Consider the following 23,044-nt stretch of genomic DNA (forward strand, 5'->3'; position numbering starts at 1 on the left):
TCTTGGAAGCTGGTACCTCAAGGTCTACATTACTGTGCTTCATGCTTTCCTGTGCCCAGCCAGAAGGGATGTCTTGCAGAGCCATCGTTCATGGCAGTGCGCTGAACTTGACATGAGGCAGGCTGAGGTCAAGTGTTAAGCGATTTTATCTACAGGACAAGAAAACATTTTCTGGCTTGGAAATGGGGTGACTTAATGAACTGACATCTCATCTTCCTGGCATGACAATTCAGCATTTCTCCAGGCATTACTTGGAGTAAAAAGGTTAACTTGAGTCCCACGATCCGAGTTAATGTTCTCTTTATGTGAGAGATTCCCACAAAACCCATGACAATTGCAGCCCTGTGCATACTTTGTTTTGTGTAGGGAGAACCCAGGAAAAGGAGTGGGTGGCAAGGAAGTAGAGACTTTTGTGTGGCTGCAGCATTAAAGGACATTATTACAAACACATGAGTCATGGATTCTTATTCACTCTGCTTTTCTGACTGTTCCTGTTAGTGCTCTGTTCAGCAGTCTTATCTCTTAAATACCATACTGACCTAATGCAAGTCTGCTCTAAATTTTATGGATAACTGTTATTTAATTCAAATAAAAATCAATTAAAATGTGAGGTGAAAGGGAAATTATGCAAGGACAAATACTACAGTATCAAGACAACATGCAAAACAAATAATGTAACTATCTGTAGGTACAGTTACATCATCTCTTATTTTTTTCTGATTGCTGATAGGGAATTATCCTCACATTGCTTATAACAAAAAAACTGCTGTTTGATTTGTGGGTACTGAGACCAAAATTAAATGCTTTCTTAAATTTTGTTTGGCAAACATAAAGAGGACTTTGATAAAAATGCAAGCATTCACCTCTTCCTAATGTTACCGAGGTCCTAGCCTTGAAATATCATTAGATGATAGCTAAGCTCTCCTGTCTCTTGCAAGTGTGTGATGCACCAATTATTTTTTTTTTTATAAAGCAATCACAGAATGAGAACCAGGAGCTGGAAATATAAACAGCCAGAACCCATAAAAGCCGAGTCACTTAAAAGACTTGCTTCTCAATCAGGATGATAAAACTTAAGTCTCCTAAAAAACAAATGTACAAAGGTGCAAGAATCATTAAGATGTTCTGCTTCCAGAAAGCACATATAAGCAGAACACAGTGTTTTAAAACTAAAATGGGTGATTAACCAAGTACTTTGGTAAACATTGCCTTGCTAATAAAAGTCCGTGTTATTAGGATCCCCCAGAAGACAGAACATGTCCAAGGTTGCTTTGAAACATTTACAAATTGCCATTACCTCAATGCTGAAAAGTCTATAGGCTTGGTAGTCCTGAAAGACATGGTGGGAGCTGAGCACAGAGGGATCTTATATTAAAATACCAAACTTTTTATTAAAAAGCTACAAAGGTTGGGCTGATTCATACCCAGAGGCAAATCCAAACACTCTGTGACACCTACTTGGCCCCAAATAATTGCACATATGTTTCCCTTCAAAGGCCTGGCACATCAAAGGAAAAATGGTTAGGAGTACCATTACCTCTGCTGACTATTGAGGTTCTTGTACTAGAGCCTTCATATCCCTGTATTTCAACGGTGGATGGCATTATAAGGTGGGAGGGTGGAATGATAATATAACTACCATCCCTGCCCTAGATACCTGAATCCACCCCCAGCATGCTTTTAGTCATCTCAGCCATTCCTACAGCAGGTTCCTGCAGCAGCGTCAATGGGTGCTCAACTTTGTTCCTCTGTTGTTTTTAAAAGCAACAACTTTCTATTGTATTTCAGACTCTACCATTCTCCATCTTTAAGTTCTCCTGATACAGTAGCTCAGCCTACCTTTGATCCATCTCTTTCTGAATGTCTCTGTTTAGTTCATCAACCTTTTGCTGGAGTTTCTTTCTTCTTTGTTCAGGTGGGAGGTTGCTGAAGTCCTCTGGTCCTCCACCCTGCATGTTGCATGGTAAGGGAGAAAAACAAAGATGAGTGAGAGCCTGAAAAATTCAAGTAAATCCCTCAAAATTCCAGTTTGAAAACAGCCGTCTGGAAAATCTGTGCAAAACCATCATGGTTTGAAGCACTGTCATGCTTTATCTTTACATCTCTAAAGCTTTGAATAGTTTAGATCGTGAATACTTGAAAACCATCTCAATGCAATGTCCTATTGCCATAAGAAATTGACAGCAAAAGATTGCTGGCTGTGAAATGTCAGAGCCCAAGGCTGAAGCAGAGAATCTGTTGCCATCCTGGTATGACACACTTGATTTTATCTTGCGGAGTTCCTGTCTCATGGGAAGCCTGATCTTTCCTGCTTTCCCCTGCTGTGCTGCAGGTGTCATCCCTACTGGAAGCATGCACTGGCTTTTACTCTCATGTTGGGAATGCATCTCTCCTGTGCAAATTTAAATTATGGACCTGCACCACACAAACCAGGACACAACTTGCTCGGGCAGCACAGAAACTGTAGATGCAGGCCCAGGTGCAGTACCCTTGAAAGAGAGGGTAAATCATTTCCTGCTTCCTTAGAAGCACTCTAATAGTAGGACCCTCTGGCACTCGCTCACTCTACAGAAATGTTACCTTTGGGATATGCCATTGATACGTATGCACTTTATAAGCATGCTCTCCAGTGACATGGGATCAATGCACCATGAGTCCTCTGCCCGTCAACTACACAGAATCCAGTTCTCTTCTCATGTATACTAGCTTAAACCAAGAGTAACATTGCTAGTTACATATTTAAACCAGAGGAAGAGAGGAATATCGGATCCCAATTCTGCTCAAAATAAAATACCCATATCTACTGTTAAAATGCTATTCCCCTTCCTGACCAGCATGGGTTTATGCAGCAGATAGAACATACGTACAGTCAGGACAGAACTCTATTTCCCTCGGTGTATTTCAATGGCAGCTTTTTAGCCATTATGATGCCATTATGGGCAGAAGTGATTCTATTCCTCTATAGCGTGGACACATACACACATATGTACTGATTGAACATGTACAATAGGCTCCACACACACACAGCTGCTTAAGTATCAAAGCCCACAAGTAGCAGGTACGAGTTTCAATAGCTAAGCAGCTAGGGCACTCACCTAGACAGCCACAGACCCACTCCTCCGCACCCACCACCTTTTTCTCCAGGTCTTATACTCAGCTACATGTGTACCTGGGCTATACGTGTGTACAAAGCCTCGTACACAAGCAGCTAGCACAAAGGCCTACTGCACGTTAACTCCATACACACAGACTTATTTATCCAAAGCAGAAAGCAGGGGCCAAAGATGGCCAGGCAAATAGTTAGACATCTGCCATTTAGACGCACAAAGGGCAACAGAATTTTGCCCTGAGTCCCCGAGTCTTTACTGTCTTTTTTAATGCAGTCTCTTCTTTTGCTGGTGAAAAGATGAGAGCATAGGCTATGGTAAGCGATGCTGAAAACATCTCAGCATTAACCAGCTAGGGGTTCTCTTAACCAGCTTCAGTTTAAGAGAACCATGTCCAAATTCTCAAACAAACGTACACAGGAGATTTTACAAATGCAAAAGGACACACCTGGGGGAGTTTCCTCCCATCTTTTTAATCTATAAAATGTGCCATTTGTTAGACAGACATGTGGGGGAGTAGAGGCCCACCATAATGGGGCATCTTCCCCCCGCCACAGCAATTTCAGTATTTTATGGACAGGCTATTAAATGGTACATATCATGGGGTCAGGCTGAAGGACTGCAAGTGGTGTAGTGGACAGGAAGGATACGTAGTTACAGGAAAGCTACCAGTCCACTTTTACGTGTCCATCAGATGATACAGGCATGGACTCCTCCCAGCAACTTCTTACTTGAAAGTTGCAAAAACAAATGACAAACCAGAAATCCTTTTTTAAACTTCTGAAACCACTGTCATCCAGAAACTTAGGCCTGCACTACGAGTGGTGGGGATACCTGCATAGCGTACACTAGCAAAGCAGACAATACTGCAGACCAGCGCATTAACGCTGCATAGAACCACATGCCTGAGACTCAAAAGACAATCTTACTAAGTTTACCCCATGCCACCAAAAGGAGGATTCAGCTTCTGCCCCCAAAAGAGGTCCAACCAAAAGCCTCTCCTGGCACATGCTGACTACATTTTACACTACCATAGACCTGTCCGAGTTAATGCAGACTGTCTGTATTTCTGGGGTGATGCTTGTGCAACGAAGCAGAGGAACTGTGCTACTGTTATCTGCATTATTCATGGAAATAATGAAAGGCTGGGCCTATCAGCCTCAATTTGTTTGCCTGCAGATAACACGTAAACCATAGCCCCAGAATAAAAGAGTATATAAAAGGTGCTCCTCTCTGGACCGAACTTCTGGGTGAATGAGCCTTTGGAGCGTCCTCACATGCAGAGAGGACGTGAACCAGGGGTGGACAATTATTTTGGGTGGAGGGCCACTTACTGAGTTTTGGCAAGCCATCGAGGCCTGGATGACAGGCAGCCAGGGGCAGATAAATACTAATTTTCTAAAATTTTAGGGGCCCCGCAGGCCAGAAAGAATGACCTGGTGGGCTGCATTTTGCCCACCCCTGACAAACCGTTTTTGTGTAGGAGGTTAGCTGCTGGAACAGCTGGAGCAGCCCACACCCAGGGGAGGGAAGCCCTAGATGCTGCCAAGCATACTTGCCACCCCAGACAATCTCAGACACACATGGCTCTCATCTCTCATGCATCTTATGTCCTACAGGTTTGTGAAACTTGGTGGAGGGGGCAGCACTTCATCTCCACCACCTCTAAGGATCCACTGCTCCAAGAACCTGATGCATTAGCTGCATTCGAGCAACTAGGATGAATGGAGGGATTCTGCGTAAGCATTACTGACTGCCAGGCCTGTGGCTTGGAGATGGCCAAGAGCAGCTGGGTTTTGCAAGGACCTTGGGGTTTTCTGTGTCACTGCTCCTCAGGCTTAGCATGAGTCTGAGGCTTAGATCTGGGTTGGGTGTGGAAAGGTAATGTCTACTCAGGCTGCTTGAGTAGGTTGTTGGGCCACATGACTGCAGAAGAAGGGCTTGCATCTCCATGGAGAGGCATCACAAATGCTCAAAATAGCCTGTGAGGCACAGGTGTTCCTCTCAGAGGAAGCTATCACCGAGTCTTACATGCTGACAGATGACATCCATCCAAGTCAGGGGAGAACTGGTAAAGAACAGGGGCTCCATGAATAATGAAGCAAAATAAGCTCAGAGACCCTCACTGACCACCAGCAGGAAAGCTTCCAAACAGACATCCCCACGGAGCTACTACAAATTCTTTAGGTTTCCTAAAACTTCAGCCAGCCCTTGGTGTCTCTGGCACATTGGCCTGCAGTCACTCAGCAAAGTAGTTTTAACAGAATTCTTCTTGTGGCTGGGGCCAGGTTTGGCAAGGGAGCCAGAGCAAGTTATCAGGCACATCCTGAGCTGCATATAACTCTATCCAAATGGTATGCTGTCTTCAGTGTACAATACCACAGTACGAAACATGCTCTCATACGTGTTGTCACATTTTCCCTTCCCAGCTCTGGGGTGTATTCTCTTACCGTTTTTCAAGGTATCATTCCTGCTGAATCCAAGATGGGATTTAAGATTCATATATGCATGATCATTTGTAAATTTACAGTAACCTTTTTGTTTAAGGTTTATTTAACTTTAATTAATAGAATTATTAGTTAGTCGGGAGAACTATGTAGGGCTGTAAAACGTAGGCTCCCAATGAATATTAATACCTGAACATGGAAAACACAGAATTTGCAATAGTGTTGCAGTTGTACAAAAAGCTTTGACTGTTGGCCCTTTATAGAGGAAAAGGCACAAGCACAGCACAGACTTCTTTGAATTGTTCTAATTTTTAAATGCATCCGTCATGCAGCAGTAGAACTGCTTGGGGTTGGTTTTACTACACTTTTATAGCCCTAGGTTATAAAAAAAATTAAAATAAAACTAAACTATAAATTAGAGTTATTTTTTTATTAGCGGCTTATTAGAAAGATTGAATTCTGATCACCTCGATTAGACTCCAGACCTGAGTATTCAAAGTTATCTGATAAATGTCAAACAAAGCAAACACAAAAAAATTAACAATTAATTTCAGAGTCATGTGGTAGGTGGCACAGTGCACATAATACACACGCACACACACACACATATGCACACACACACTTGTGATTAAAATACAGGACATGCATGTTGTAATTGTGCTTACCAGCTTGAGAGAAAGCTTCATGTAAAAATTGAAGGAACACAGGAGAAAAAGAGAAAAAAAGAACAGTGCATCAGTAGAAGAGGAACTTCTTCAGTCCCACTGATATTTTTTTAAAAAATGACACGCATTCTCCTCACTGTTGGTATGTGGAAATGGGTAACACTTGTAACAGATCTGTGCAAAAGTTCACAAGATGGGGCCAAATGGTACCATTCAGCTGCCTTTTTATCAGTGGAAACAAAAAGAAAACACATTGTACCTCTTCAGGTTTGCTTTGGCATTGCAAATGAAAATGTGACACAGGCTGGCTTAGTTTCAGTGTCTAAGGCACCAGTAGCTCCTTGCATTAAGTAAACCCTCTATGCAGGAAAGAACAGAGTGCTTTACATACATCACTAATTGGGTTACCTCATTCCTCCCTGATGATGTGCTGAAATGTGGCCACTTTTTAAAGTGAAACATGACACACCAACCCTTACTACCACGCTGATGCTTCAATTACAAAAGGAAGGTATCCTCTGGGTAGCCACCTCTGCTATGTTCTGTGGAACCCGGGGCATTCCTATCCATATACAAGTGCGCTCACACTTGCTGAAATTGTGAAGTCATACAAGATCAAAGCAAAAAGGACAAAAGAAAAAAAAAATCTCTCCCTTGCTTTTTACCCAATTATTTCCAGGTATGAGTCTCACTTTTATCTCCATGACCACTCTAATAGTTGATATGTAAAATTCTTAAATGAGATATCTGATCTGGTTTCCCAAAGGCTACTCTCTCTTCTTGTGAGCAGCCAGTGCATTACCTATCATTCAGTTACTCTGTACACTACTGGCCCTACAAGTGTGATGCATCTGTTTAAAGATCAGAAGAGTGGTCTGCCCTGTCCTGCTTCACTTATGCATGTGGTCCTCTTCAACAGAGCGGCAAGGTCACAGAAACTGGCAAATTAACACATTCACACAGGCAGCTGCCCACCTAAATTACCCATTGCGTGTAATGGCTTGAATGCAACAAAACTCTAGTCCCAAAACTGTATTTAAATTTTCTCTTTTCTCTGTTCCAAAACAGAAAAAGCCTGGTGGAATGCAAAAAGTGGAATATCTTTAACACTGTGAGATAATCTGTATTTTAAGATTTCTGGGTATCTTTCCATGAAAAAAAAAATCACATGCAATTAAAAGCAGGCAGTGTACTGCATATTGTGTTCTGGTCTTTAACATGCTACCAGATATTCTAGTTTTAGCTTCAGTATTAAAGAATAGTGCTTTTGCTGATGTAAAGCGAGTGGGACACTGGAAACTCAGGTCTGACCTTTTTGAGATTAAAAGGTAATCTCTATTAAGTCTCTAAAATATAACCTTGTATATAAAAAGGTCAATTGGCAGAATCTAACTATAGTTTAGAATAAAAACAGGAGAAACACTGAAGCAAAAAATATGGTCTAAAAACAAATGATGTTGCATTCCACCTGAATTCATTCTGAATCCCAATACTGCAGCAATATAACAGGCTACCTTCTTCACCTGGCACTCAGATCGATCCAAAACTAAAAATATGCTGCTAGCCACAGTGCACTATAGGATTCAACTCACGCTGCGGGGAGGCCCTTGAAACGATCAAACAGAAACGATCCCTTTTTGAAGGAAGAGGAATTATTATTCAAATGGAAAGAGGAACAGACTAAATATCTTGAAGAAAATTCAGTCTAGGCAGCCTTTGTTTGGGTAACTGCTTTAGCATTCCTGTGAACTTTAGCAAAGACATGGTCAGCACGAGTCAAAATCCTCATATGCAGATACAGACAACACTTATGGTGCAGGAAAAAATATTTACCTACAAAGCACTCTATAAGGCACAAATGTATGTATGCTACATGCGCTACATTCTAAACACTAATCATTTTAAAAGCTAAACTACAGCCAGAGTTATCAGCATTAAAACTAGTCTTTTGCTGTAAATTCAGCAAATGTTAAGGAATTATAAACACCGCATGTTGAATACTTATGTTGTTAATTACTGCAAAAACCAGAAACTTTATTAATAACATCCCAAAAAAGGTCACCAGGCATTGTTATATACAGCATGAATAACAAAGCGGTAGAGATTCAAATGGATGGTAAATAGACGGAAAACAATGAAATGCTGAAATTAAAGGCATATTCAAAGCTTTCTGTCTTTGGAAAGCACTGATAATTATACAGCAGTGATTCAATTGCTGTACATCTAAAGCAGATTGAATAGAAAATCTGTATTAAACACATTCACTAGATGACTACTTTTTCACTGATTCTGTCGGGTTTGCGTAGCTGGAGATTTGCTCGCATCTTGGGAGACTGAACTTTTCTTTAAGGATTCAATAGTTACATTTCTAGAAAATGCAAGGAGCAAATCCTTCCCAAGCTGCCAGTTTAAGACTGATCTAACTTAGCTTTGCAGGGAACAATGAAGAGCCTAAGAGCCACAAGCTTCAATAACACATGAGAGAGCATGAAAGCCAGCAAGTCCATGTGTTATTGGACAGTCACGGACACTAACCTCACTTACAAAAAGACTGGGGATTGAAATAAACCACTGGGCTTCTGCAGTATCAAAGAGTAAATTGTTTTATCTCTGATCCTGGAACAATCTCGTCTCCCATTCTGCTTTCTCTCAGCATCACGTTTAGAAGTCACAGCTCTTGATCCCATGGGCAGCAGGGAAGATTTAGTGAGGATGGCAGCCTCATTTCCAGCTCTATGTAAAAGGCACTACATGTACCACAGCACAGTGGCACTTGTATGGATGGGCCGCCATTCTCCACGACCAAGGCAATATTTACAAAGAACCAAAAAGATCATTTTGACCAAATATTGTGGAACCCTCTGCCCATGCTTTTTGTGCAGAATAACTTAACTCAGAAGCAAAGGTGAGCCTCCAGATCTACCCCCCCTACAGTTACTACATGGCAAAGCGCTAAAATAATTTAGGAACTCTATCCTGCTTTCCTCATTGTAGCACACTCATTTTAGGTGGGTTCCACAGTAGTCTAAATTCCCTGCATTGAGACCAGCCAATTTCATCTTTCCCATGACTGACAGGCGTCCTGCCAGTAAGTCACAGCACTCCTCTCCCTGAACTTGCAGCTGCCCTACACCTTTTGCAAAGTGTATTTCCACCGAAGCACCCTCTTGCAGCGTTGTAAGTGGGGTTAGCGACCGTGCAGCAACTGGTATGGGTAGGTCACACCATACACAAACTTACAACATAGTCCCTAGCCTCAAGGGCACACGTGGGTTTCCCTAAAGTCCTCTTCATGTGTTCTTTGTGAAAATATGCAGACTGAGTCTGCTGGCGAGTCAGCAAGAGAAAACACACATTCGTTAAAGGGGAAGCTAATAAGAAAACCTCTACATTTACTGTTTCTACAGCAAAAAAGATAGCTCAAAATTTAATCAGCCCTTCAGCATACTGATAGGAACCTGCAAGATATAACGAAAGTACAAGAGGGATCGTATTCTTTAGGTAAGAAAGTTAACTAGCTCCATACATTTCAAGGCTAGAGTAAACATGCCAAATTAGAAACCAGACTTTGTTCAGGCTGGAATAAATTAAGACTTCTTAAAAACCAGTCTTGGCACAGGTGATGCATTTAAAGAACAAGTATTCCCAAGGGCACAGAATGGAGTTATTTTTCTGGTTTGCTGACTCTGCATATCACACACTAATGAAACAATATTCACCCAGGTAGAGTGACAGTTAAGGTGGTGTGTCAACGAGAACAGTGTACAATGTGTTACAGAGGAGAGACAAGATGATCAAGGAAACACAGTCATTGGTGCAATGGCAATAACAGCTGTATACCGTAACAAAGTCAACAACTTCCACTAAAAAGGAAACCACAAAAATCTTTTGATTGTGTTCAGTGGAATGGCTTGGAAAGTGGCATTTGGCTGATCCCAGTCATATTACTGACTTTGGGGTTTTTTATTTCATGATGCCCTGTTTAAGTTAATAAAAGAGAAGCAATGCACACCTGCAGAATACTAAGCAAAAGGAGCCAACGGTATAAGTTCTACCCCGGATGTTAGTTTTAGAAGAGTTTTCCTTTAAATAAAAAGCTTGTGCTATTGCCACAACAATTGTAAAATAAAGGAAAATACAGAAATCAATATCAACTAAAGATGAGCTTTTCTGCCTTCAAAATGTCATTTGAAAAGGCAGAGCCAAGCATAAATGAAATTATGAGTTATGTAAGTGGTTCCTGTTTTTCTCTCTCTCTTTTTTCCTGTATTTTTTGGCTTAAACTTCCCTACAGGGCCATAATCATTTAAAATATAATACTTCTGAAGGACTTCTTAAAAGTTATCATTGTTGCATATGACACCTTCAGATGACTACCACTAAAAACGTTAAATAAGCCATTTTCTCCCAGTTGCTAGTATGGATTCGATTCACAGGTTTCCTTATGCTAACCGTTTCTTCTGCTGTAGGGGCCTATATGAGCAAGAGGGGAGACCACAACTTTGCAGAAAATAGAAAAATATTATTAGAAAACGACAGAAACAGGCAAGATACAGCACTGGAAAATACCTGTATGTCATTTCTTCAAGTCAGACTACGTTTTTCAGTCAGCGCTAACCTATGGATGCAAATGGAAACCCTTTTGACTAACCAAATGTCTGCTGCAGATTAATTCTTTGAATTTCTATTCATTTCCCAGGGAGGATTCAAGGAATCCCTAGTCTGGAGGCATAAAAAACAGGCTGAGCACAGAACAAGCACTCTATACTACTTATTTTATTATTCACTGGTGGTTTTCTCTGCCTTTTCTTTATTAGACTTGGAGTTATTACTCCCAGCCCCTGTGCAGTGTACTGTCTTGTGCTAAATAAAAACTTCTTGCAGAAATTACTAGAATTTAATGAATATCTAAATATTGCATTTAAGTATTATCTGAGTGGAGACTTATTTATGTCCCAAGTGCCCATTAACGTGCAGACTGCACCTTTTGACTGATCTGACGGTGCAGATTCTACCAGGCTCGCTCACATCGAGTTGCCTGCTACCGCACAAGTAAAGAGAGAATTCAGAATTAACTCTCACTGAAAATCGGTGTGAATCTTTCCTACCATTTCTAGCAGAAGCCGTATTGGGCCCTGCAGAATCACACCATATAAATAAAGATGACAGAATCTGGCTTTTGTTCATTAGGGTAACTAAATAATCTACAATATTTAGTTATCTATGGTGGACAAGACTTCATTGCAAGACATTTAGGGAGGAATGGGAATGCATTTCTTCTCTGAGCAACAGCCAGGCATTCACGGAACAAATGAAACATTTGGGTTTGTTTTGCCAAATATCCATTAAATTGCACTGTCCTTTAGATTTCCTGCATTTCCTTTCCAACCACTGCTTCTCATCAAACATTGCTGTTTGCTGATAAAAGCCTTCTTCAATATAGCTAACTTCTCCCATCTTCTTTATTCCCATTTCTTCAGCAACCCCTCTGCCTGCATCTGTAACATTGGTGTTGCATGTCAAGTCGGGTGCTATTCAATTCTGGATGAAGGAAAGGAGTTGCAGGGCAGGCATTCCTTATAATATCATACTATAAAAGCAGTATGAATATCGGCCCATATTCTCATCCAGCTGCAGTCCCATGCAGCGACAGGGCCGAAGCCAGTCTGTGCTACAGGCAAGTGGCTGGATAAGACGGTATCTGCACCAATACAGGCCAATTATACTCATGTGTTAGCTTTACACTAACAGAATTTTAAGGCCAGAAGTGATGTTTATGATAATCTGCTCTGACCTCCACCATTATGGAGACCACAGAATTTCTACCAGTAAGTCTTGTAGGACCTGTGAAATATCAACTCTATAAACTTTGGAGCCTGTCAGAGCAGCCTGTCTCCTTTGTTCTGTATTTGTATATGGAGTAAATGCTCTGAATTTGCCCCTGCTGGAAAAAAAGCACGATGCCCTGGGCACCCTGTGAAGGCTTTGCTGAATGATTCAAACAGGGAAAAATACATGTTTACACACAAACTCCTGGCAGTTAACAACAAAAGGATGTGAAAGGGAGAGAAACATGCCCAAAGGTTTAACGAGGCCTAGAGAGACTTTTTTCTTTCCTTTCTCTTTTTACATTAAATATACCAGTGGGTAATTAGAGTGATTCTTGAGAAAGCTTTTTATCATTATTCCAGCCTTCGTTCCAATTGAAAATGATATAGTATACACCATATGCCTGTGAACTCAGTGAGGGGGTATTAGAGCTGTCATTTGATCAATGTATAAAGGCAATTCTTCAGTACAGTGTGTGAATCAATTAGTCATAATTGCTTCCAGAGCCAAATATTTAAAGGATAAATATATGTGCGTTACAAACATATACTTGTGCAGTGGCCATGGTACTTTTTTTATGGTGTGAAATAATAAAAACACATTTACACTAAGTTGAAGTTACCCAACCCTTGTTTGAGAACACTGTCCAGTGAATGGTGCTATTTCTGGGTCTCAGAGGACCAGCTTGTGATACATGCTATCCATGCAAAATAGTGCTTTAGTCTCTGAATAGTCCCCATTTAAATCAATGGAGCTGCCTGTGGAATAAGATGCTCCTTAACACAAGACAGACCATCAGACTGCCCTTCTGTGAAGGCTACCTGTGGGAAGCTCTCTCATACAAGGCCCCTAGTTCTCTGCTGCAAAGCAGAACTGAAAGAATAAACTTCCTCATCATAAGTCACTAGGAAATGTTGTTGAGTAGCAAGTTCTGCAATTTTGTGGTGGAGGGAAGAGATGCATTTACAGAACCAAGCTTCTGGCAACTAAAGCTTTCAGATTTCCAGTGGTTTCTAATGGGGAAACTGATTGTATTAGTCCTCTTTTGAATCACAAGTTGTTTCTTGGTAGTTCCCTGATGAGGAATTAAATCCCTCTTTCACATACTTAAAGAAATTCCATTTTTCATCATTTACTCTGTTTGCCAAACACTGATTTGAGAGGTAGGTAACTATAATAAGTGGGCCACATTATCAATAGGAGTCACTAGGAACAGCAGGATTTAGCCCTTTTTAACTAGTTGCTTTCTTACTGTTACAGTTTTCTTTAAAGAACCTCAAATAGTTATAGCATCTTTCTATACTGTTTTACTATGCTTAACAAGGAAAACAATCCTAGAGGAAACTACCTAATAAACAAAGGCCATCTGGTGCTATCTGCTCTTTAGCACGTTGGAAAAGCAAAAGTGCTGTCTTTTTGTTTCGGAAGAAAGGAATATACCCCCTTAAGTGTGCTGTTTTAAAGAGTTACAGAAGCCAAATACAGAGGGCCATCAGCAAGAATACATTTCAGTGTAAATGCCCCAAATCCCAGTTTACAAACTTCAGCACAGGGTCAGCAACCTGGCCACTGAAATCACATGAGCAAGGGCTCCTGATGCAAGTACTAGAGGTTCGGGCCTGTTGTCTCATGTCCACGTCTCGACAGTTCACACTCTAGTCTTTATATATTTCTCTCTCTCTGTCTAACTAGGATGCTGTGTGTAGACAGCTTTATAAATGTCAGCATCCATGTACACATGTATGCCTTAACCCAGGCTCCTGCCTTGGGCTGAGGAGTGTCCTTGGGAGAGGGTGGTGCAACGGTGGCTTTAAGCCACTTGGCCTAGCTGCCTGGAATAAATTAGAGCAGCTTCAAGGCTCCAGTTTCTGTCTGCTGCCTATGACTCCAGAAGGCCCAATATGTCAGGCAGGAAAGAACCATTCCTCCCCTCATCCCTGGCACATTCTCTAAACCAGCAGCAAGGACAGGAGCGTAGGACCGACAGCACCATCTGGAGTACTGATCAATCTGGAGGCAAAATTCCCAGGACAAGCTGCGACTTCTTCATAGGCTTTTGGCGCTGCTGAAACAGTGCAAAGCAGCAGCACCAGAAAGCAGCATTACACCATAGTTATTTAAAGAGCTCATATGCTTTAAAACCCCACGTACATAGGCTGATGAAGTTCTTACATACACAGTATAAACCATGCAACTCCTGTTACTGAGGAGGAAAGTCAGTCCAGAATCTAGCAGACTCTGGAAGCTAAATGGAAAACATCCAGAAAAAAGGTGTCTGGAAACAGTGGCCTGCAATTCTGTGTGCCGCTATATTGAGGGAGGCAGCAGTCTAAAACAAAACAGCTAAGGGGAGCCAGGAGCCCTGAATTTTTCCCCAGCAGTGCCCTGGCTCACTGTATGATCTTAAGCAAACTCTCCCTGGATTTCCTCTGCGCCTGATTTCTCTCTCTCCACTTTGTGCTTAGACATCCAGAGATGAAAACTGCTAACTGCTGTCACCAGAGCAGGGGTTTTAATTGAATTTATTTTTAAATGCCAAGGGGGAAAACAAAAATAAAAGGGAAAAAGATGAGGAAATGCTTCTTTTTTATTTGACCTTTCTATTTTTAAAGGGTAGCTTCAACACATCTGACTCATCTAATTAGGTACAAATCCACGTGTAAATATGAAATGTGTGTTAGTACCCAGAACATCAGACAAGTGCTCAGAGCATGTCTGCAGTGGCAAACAACAGGAATCTGATTACTTAGTATTTCTGTAAGATATGAAGTGAAATCTTTATGCACTCCTGAAAGACCACTTTGTGCAGTTTGGCTATGGGGATGCATCAACTCTGAGGCTTCAAAGTCAATACTAATTACCAATCCAGTGGGGGCATTAGATTCTGCTCCCCATCATAGCCAGCACTACAGCTGTGGTTCCCAAGTGAACCAGGCATACCTGAGGAGGCACTTGCTTTAGTTCTGAGTTGATTACATACATTACCAACCAGGGGAAATTTCAACTTCTCATTTCACCTGTTTTCTCTTCTGCTCTTAGACACCACACTTGCTATGAAAGGCGTGAATCTTGGAGAAACTGATGTCAGAGGCAGTGGCAAGGGCTGGTTGCCTGTCTGGATCAGCCACCAAAACAGAAACCCTACACAACCCTTCCAAAGAAGCTCATGCTACTCACAGTATGACAAAAACCTTCTAGCTATGACCACAGACCTGATGCACCTGTTTTACATAGTGCCTGACCACCCCCCACTGAACCTGGGGTGTTCTTGTTTGTCTTCTGCCCCATCTCACAGTCCTGGAGTTTGACACTCCTTTGTGAAAACAGTATCACACTATTCACACCATTATTCCAATGAGTCCACTTTATAAAGCAGAAGACCCCCTGAAGCAGAGGTAGAAATGCAGAGGCAGAGGGTAGCAAATGCTTAAATATAAAAGTGTCAGGTCTGTAGTAACCCTTGGAATTTTACAGTTCCCTTCCCCACAGACATACCCCCGAAGCCCACTAAAACATACAGATCCCGGGAGTGTTGCTAAACTGCTCCTTCCCTAATTTGGAACCCTCAAGCAACATCTAATTCCAAAGCTAGGGGTCATTTCAAACAGGGCTGCGTTTTTGTGGTTTCACTGTGGGGTTCTGACTACAAAAGACTTGACAGTCTCATATTCCTTGGATTCGTCTGCATGTTATGGTAAAACACAATGGGTCCATTCACAAAACAAAACGAATTTTTACATAACAGAACATGCAATAAAAGCACGAGAGAGAGAGAGAGAGAGAGAGAGAGAGAGAGAGAGAGGTATCCAGAGGAGAACTTACCCCGCGCTTTAGGCTCCTGAAGCAGTGGATTTTGGGTTTGGAGGTCATGAACTCGTTGAAGCGATGGGAGAGGGGTTCCTTTTGCTGCTTGGGAGACTGGGGGCCGTTGGGAACAGCAGAGGGTGAGGCAGAGGCAGGGGGAGGAGGAGGGGGCTGATGGGGGGATGTTAAAAGGGACATAAGCTACGTATAAGAGATGGAGAAGTGACAGAATAAAAACCAAAATAAAAAGATAAAACACAAAACGAAAATAAGCATCAAAAACAATATTTGAACATCCAGAAAAAAAACAATTAAATAATTAAATATTTAAAAGCCATGGTTCAACAAAGAGGGGGAAAAGGAGTGTTTAAGACTTGCGTTAAAAGAAGAATGTGAGAAAATGGGTGGTTTAGTAACGCAACAAAAAAGCAACACGAAGTATCTGACAGTAAGCTCATGCAGACTCTTCCATGCAAATGCTACACAAGTTCCCCTGTACTAATTCTGTGGGCAGGTCAAAATAATGCATATAGACAGATTTTTCCAACTGCATGTATGGACACAGGCCCAGTAAGGAAGGTACCTTAGTGCCCAGAGGTATTTCTATTATTCGGAAAACAAGAAGGCTCATTTCTTACTTCTTTCAAATCATGCTGCTCGAGTTCTTAGGTTTTTAAAATGATGCTGTAATTTTATGTTATAAAAAAACACAGTGGAGGCATTAGGCCCAATTCTGCTTCCAGTCAGAGAGCCTGATTCTCCCTTGCCCTGTGTTTTAAATGGTCACTTACACCAGTACAATACAAGTGCCCCGTTATGATTTGGCAGCTCTTTCCACTCACTCTGCCATCAACATAAAGGGTCAAATTAAGAAGCAGAGCAAAGAGGATGAGATCAGATCAGAGGTCTCACTCTTGGATTGTAGTGGCATAGCTGTGATCAATCTTTGTCCCGTCACTCTGACACCTTCTGAGAACCCCAGGTAAACATGGCCATGCATTATGATATAAAATACAACAATGAAATGAAAACAGGTTTAAATGGATACAAAGTTAGCGTGAGCTTAAAAAAACGTCAACTGCATTGTAGAGGCTCAATTAGTTGTACCGAGAAAGAATGAGTTACCGAAAATCCCCATTCCCAGCCTCCCGAGCCACTGCACCCACTGAAACAGTAATGCAAAGAAGCACGGAGAGTTTTAGGAGTGTCGGAAGAGTGACACTGTAATAAAGCTGCCCCAAAGTAATGATGTTAGTTAGCACGCGTGGCATTCCAGAAGTGAATACAATCCCCACTTTGAATTAGAAAACAGAAATGGCCATGGCAAAAAACATGACAACTAAAAAGTAAATAAATCAATAAGCAGCAATAGCATTTAAAATTATACAGGAAAAAAAATATTTTGAAAATAAAACATAAAATTAAAAAGAAAACTACAACAAAACACCTATCAGGACAGCTATTAGCTTTCTGCAACATAAATTCTTTAAAAAAAAAAAAAATCTTACTTGCCAGGACTTTTAAAACAAGACAGAAGTTACTGGCTATAAATCTACTAACGCTGAGCTGAAAACTGGAAGTCAGTACCTTATTTTTCTTGATGAATGGCCATAACTTGCCCTTCGATTTGCCACCAAACTTCGGCTCAGATTTTCCATCCCCTCTGGAATTGGAAAGGCTGGATTCAGAGACAGTGCGCTTCATTGGCTGAGTGAAATCCTCGAAGTCGATATCGCCCGGAGGTTCGAACCCTGATTTAAAGGCTTCTATTACCAACTGCGAATCCTGAAATAGATCCAGTACACATATAAACTTGCTGGACAAAGACTATGGTTACTGATACAGTGGAACTCTACAGTGAAGGTAAAACCCATCTGCTCTATTAATGAAAAACAACTTTAATGTTAATTAGTCTTCTGGTGCCATGAAAAGTAGAGTGCTATCCTGTCTAAACTGGAAGTCTGTCAAGTCGCATATTAGTCATATACTATATGGAATTATGTTACCTATGTACCGACAGATAATAACTGATTGAAAAAAGCTAACAATGCATAACATGCTTGCTAGTTGGATCTACAAAGGTAACAGATTTTTATGGGTCGTTTCAGCATCAGGCATAGCAGTAAGGTAAATGCATTTTAATCTAGCATCAAGATGAAAAACCATTCATCAGGTTGTCGTCCGAGACCAATCATGCTGAACATAAGCCTCAAACACAGAAAACATTACAATACATTTTCACATATAGCAGGGGTCGGCACCATTTTTGGCCAGAGTGCCCAAAACACCCGCAACCTCAACTTTTAAGATGTTGGTGTGCCAGGGGCAGAGGTGGAGGAGCTGCAAGGGGCCTGATCCTTGCTGTAGTAGCACAGCCCCAATCCCTTCCCCACCATCTGCCCCAATGTGCATGTGCATCTCCCATCAGGAACGAGCTGGGCCAGAGCTCTGCAGACCCCCACGGAGCTGCTTGCAGCGTCCTGGCTGCCTGCCACAGCTGACCCACGCTCTGGGCAGGCCCCTGCTGCCCACCACGGAGCCTGAGCTGCTTGCAGCAGGCAGCAAAGAGGCTGCAAGCAGCTGCACCGGGATCTGCAGAACCATGGCCCAGATCATTGCCAGATGTGGGGGCAAGCGCACCTCAAGCTGGATGGCGAGGAAGGGGTCAGGGCTGCACCGTTACAACAAGAATTGGGCCTCTCACACCTCCCCCAGCATCCCTCCTTAGGTGCATGTGCCAAGCAAAATGCCTTTGCATGTCACGCACTGGCACATGTCCCAAGGGTTGCCGACCTCTGACATACAGCATGTAGAGTTGGTCTGTGTGTGGCCAGGGCACCAGGTATGACCTAGCACACAGCTAGGGTGCAACCCTGCATGCTGGCTCTGGAGCTGTGTCAGGGCAGACCCAGAATGTCAAATCTGGGACTGTGTGCTAAATCTGGGACCACAAGCATGGCCTCAGCACCAGGGTGCCAGATTAGGTCCCACCTTTTTTCCTTCTTGGAGCCTTTCAAAACAGGGTATGTGTTATATTCAGAAGCATAAAATAAATGAAAAAAATACTCCCCCCTCCATCCCCTTCAATATTCTTCCCAAAATACCTATCATCTAGATCCTTTCCTGGGAAGCAGCTCCTCGTTTTACATCATATATACATTCTCTTTCCAAGAGCATTAGACTCAGCCACTGACGTTAGGAACACTGTTTAATGGGAGCAAATGAAAGTGAAGGCTGCCCTCACTGCTTTGACCATATTTCATTACTTTTGTTCATATTTGTTTATAAAACACCATCTCAAGGATGTGTCAGAGGATATGCATGCAGCCAGAAACCAGGGTGAATTAAGCAAACGCAAGGTACAGGGAAAGATTTTCACAAGCTTTTAAAAAGGATTTTGGAGCAAGTAGCCTGCTGAAAATTAACAACATTACTTATTACTTTGGCAGACGTTTTGGTACATCTCCTCCACAAACCTTAAACTCTAATGCGATATTAAAACTTCCCTAATTTTAAACATCTAATAAAAGGTATCATTTAGGTATGAAAGTAAGACCCACAGGGGGGAAAGGAGTTAAAAATTAAAAATACATTAATTAAACCCATACATGTCACATTCCATACTAGTATATATCAGTCCATCTTTATGAACTTTTAATTTCTTCTCCTTTAATTACACAGTATTCTTTCTATATAGTCAAAGTTTCCCTTTCACTACAATGGGACTAAAAATAACTATTTCTCTTTATATATCAGAAAAAAGATAAATGTCATAACAGGAACTCAGAAGTCCATAACAAATTAATGTTATCTGCTGCCAGAGCTTGCAGAGGCAAATTCCATCCAGGTTCACTTAACAGTCACTGTGGCTTACCCTTGCAAACATGACCTCTGCTTTGTTAGAAACATTTTTTTTTTAAAGAATGGGAAAAAAACAGCAAGCTCTTTGTAAGAATACTAGAAATATAGGCTCAAATTCTATTCCCAGATAAATGTATGCTGCTCCCATTGATCTTTTGATGGGAATGCTTTAGCAAAGGCAGAATTCAATCTTGAGCAAGTATACTACTTTTTTCAAGTGGCATAACTAAGAATGAAGAATTGGCAGGGTTGCAGCTGGGCAACAGACAAGCTTCTTGCTTTCTTTGCAGCTTAAGTGTCATAAAATATTAAATCTATCCAATATACCCTGTCAGTTTTTAACATTGTATAACAAAATAAAACAAAGGTGTTTTTTTCAGAGGACTTGCAAGAAGTCCTCAGCTCTCTTTCAGACCTAAAGTAGAGGGCAACAAGCAAGGACATTCAAGTTCTGCTTGGAACTCTTTTAGCTTTTGAACCTGTCAGTCTCTAGAAATCCATTAGTCAAAGATGAGAACTCATGCATTTTTATTTTACCGTACAATGGCACGTCTATCACACCTGCCAGAATGCAGGTAATGAATGGCTTGCCCTCTCCACAGCAGAGGTTTTCCTTAATACAAATGTTGACAGCAACTTATTTTTAATGGTTCCATTTTCGCTATTCTAACCCAGGATGACTATATGTAATGCTTCCCAGTCATCAGTTTGCAGATGGAAAGGAAGACACGAATGACATACTGATTCACGAAGTACCAGGAAAGAAAAGTCCAAGCTCGAGTCTGGACATCTTTCAGAAACATAGGACCTTCCTATCTAGGCAAGCACTCAAACAAAACTAAGATGAGATGCTGTTCAGGGGTTCTCTGTTTTATCTTGATATTCTAGTTCCTCTTTAAACTGTTGTGGTCCTCTTGTCACTCTATTTTTTTTAAGTTATTCTGTTTTCTACTGTAAGCCTCCCTGTGCCATTGTTGGGAAGGGAGGCATATAAACTGAATAAATAACTAACTAATACTGATTCTACTTGGGTATACCCAGACCAGAAGGACAGACAAGAATCTAATAGAGCATACAAAGAACTGGACAGCAGGAGTTCCTGAATTCTAATCCTAGCACTCATATGACCTCCTCTGTGGCTTGCAGAAGGCATTTAATATCTATTCAGACATCCAGTGAGGAAAGGTATAATTCAAGCACTAAGTATTACTACATACCATGCAAACGCAACCATGGCACTTCCTAAGGAATCCACACAATTGTGTTTTCAGTAAGTTAGTGAAATACAACACAGTTCTAATGCTTTCTTATTACTGGTACAGTACAATTTTAGCACTATACATTTAGTGTTTCTTGGATGCTGTGGGAAAAGGGTCAATACTGAGTGCACTGAGCAATACTGCATGTAGCAGATTTCAGTTAAAAACCTGTATTTGATAAAAGGACTTGGAGATCCACATATGAAGTTCACTGAAGATGATGCAAAGCATTGTTCAACACTGCTAAAATAGTCCCAGTAATAGCTTTACCATCAATCTTTAATATCCTAGTATCAAGGGAGAAGGATTTATATATCTTAGAAGTCCTTCCAGTCTCCTATCTGAAATTTACTATGTGACATTTTTTACAACAGGTAGCTGCAGTGTCACCTACTTTTGCTGTAATCTTCTGTCAGTGTCATACTGTTGGTTGTTTTGCATGAAGAGCCAGATCCTGAAGTCACATTATTATAGGAGACTCTGCTGTCATTTAAACAAAAATTTCTAGGCTCCAAGGTTGGAGAAAAACTTGGAAGTGTAACTGGAGTGCAACCTAAAGGCTCAAAAACCAAAGGGCTTTTCCCAGTCTGGTTCCCTTTGGGAAAGCCCAATGTCTTGAACAAAGCTAGGCTGTTTCTTCCCCCTGCTAGGGCAGGTCTGGGTCTTGTTTGTATTCATTTAATCACATGACATCTGCATTATCAGCAGTTTTCAGTGCACTCAGCTTTGTTTGACTCTGACCTGTGCTGGCTCATTCCCAAAGCTAAATCCAGCCTGAAGCCAGGCTGCACACTTTGCGCTCAGAGAAAGATACATCTAATAGTAAGCTACTAAGATTGCTGATGCTGAAGGTTTTGCAAGAAAGCATCAGAACACACAACCTGCAGACACAGGGGCCAGCTACTGTTGTTGAAGCATGTTACGTCTGTACAGGGCCCCAGAGGTAATACAATTAACCAGATAACCCAGCTACATGAGCAGGAGCAAAGCAAAAGATTTAGACTGCATATCTGCAGCAGGATATATGACCTTTCAACAGGAAAAGCCCACTGCATCCAAGGGCCCTGCCTTTGTTTGGTGCATTTTAACCATACCTTCCTGCTCTGCCGCATCCCACCCAACGTCATTCCTTCCTTCCACAAACATGTAGCTACGTGACACCCCAGACAGGGACAGATTTTCAGTTCCAGCTACCTTCCCCAATACCTTATTTGACAGCTTTATTATTCCTTTACGAGAAATATTCCCCCCTTTCTCCCACCTCCTTGTGATAATTTGCTTTTATAGTTTCCTTGCTTTAAACAATACGATCCGGATCAAGATAGAGCTGGGAGCATTTTTCTAATTTCAGAAGCTCCTTGTACTTACAAGCTTTGTAGTAAAAAAGAAAAAGAAAAAGATGCTTTTGCATGCATTTCTCTTTGCTCTGCCCCATTTTTCAAACGACTATGTAACTTCACAAATTTCAAATGAATTTTGAGGGGGAAAAAGACTATTAAAGGATAAAAACATTTTTGTTTCTCCCAAGTTAACTTAAGTTCTAGGGTGGAAGGTTTCAGGCTGATCCTTGGAAGGGATCTTGTAGCAGAAAAATACCCATAATGTCTGTATCCTCTTTTTGTGCAAGGAATCCATTTAAGAAGCAAGTGGAGCCTTTTAAGTGCATAGAAAGTTTATTACATATTTTGTGATTGTTCCATTGTGATGAGGTGTGGAACATTAAACAAGGTTCGTTAAATATAAACACATTCTCACTCCAGGGGCATTTCTAGCAGCTGCCATTTTCAACGCTTGAAACAGAAGTGTGTTTTACTGCATGCACGAGTCTTCTGCAACAGAAAGCTCAGTCACCCATTTAACATTAAAACACCTGCAGGCACTTGAAATATGATATATCCTCAAAATGACATGTATGTAATATCAATTTGAGGGTTAACTTTAGCTGTCTGCATAGGGCTAGCCTATTCCTCATTTATATTCTATCTATGGCTTCATCTAAGGGTTTGAGCAGTACGTAAGCCTCGGCTTGCTCTCTACTGTGCAGACTTATCTTCCAGGTTAGCACCATAACA

General features: G+C 41.4%; 1 protein-coding gene across 12 annotated transcripts in view; it reads right to left on the reverse strand.

Annotated features, from left to right (window-relative positions):
- Nucleotides 1-23,044, reverse strand: part of FNBP1 (formin binding protein 1) — a 113,599-nt gene that overhangs the window by 15,093 nt on the left and 75,462 nt on the right. For 4 of the 12 annotated variants that reach the window (XM_019540786.1, XM_019540790.1, XM_019540782.1 and 1 more), the window contains exons 9-12: nt 17,440-17,637; nt 15,871-16,053; nt 6,220-6,234; nt 1,840-1,949 (exon numbers count right to left, since the gene is read on the reverse strand). In XM_019540786.1, the coding sequence (XP_019396331.1) occupies nt 1,840-1,949; nt 6,220-6,234; nt 15,871-16,053; nt 17,440-17,637 (506 nt within the window). The remainder of the gene's footprint in view (nt 1-1,839; nt 1,950-6,219; nt 6,235-15,870; nt 16,054-17,439; nt 17,638-23,044) is intronic. The other 8 variants (XM_019540787.1, XM_019540789.1, XM_019540791.1 and 5 more) reach the window with 4 other exon arrangements.

The sequence above is a fragment of the Crocodylus porosus genome, unplaced genomic scaffold, assembly GCF_001723895.1.
Source record: "Crocodylus porosus isolate Cpor-Errol unplaced genomic scaffold, CroPor_comp1, whole genome shotgun sequence".
In the NCBI taxonomy this organism is placed as follows: Eukaryota; Metazoa; Chordata; order Crocodylia; family Crocodylidae; genus Crocodylus; species Crocodylus porosus.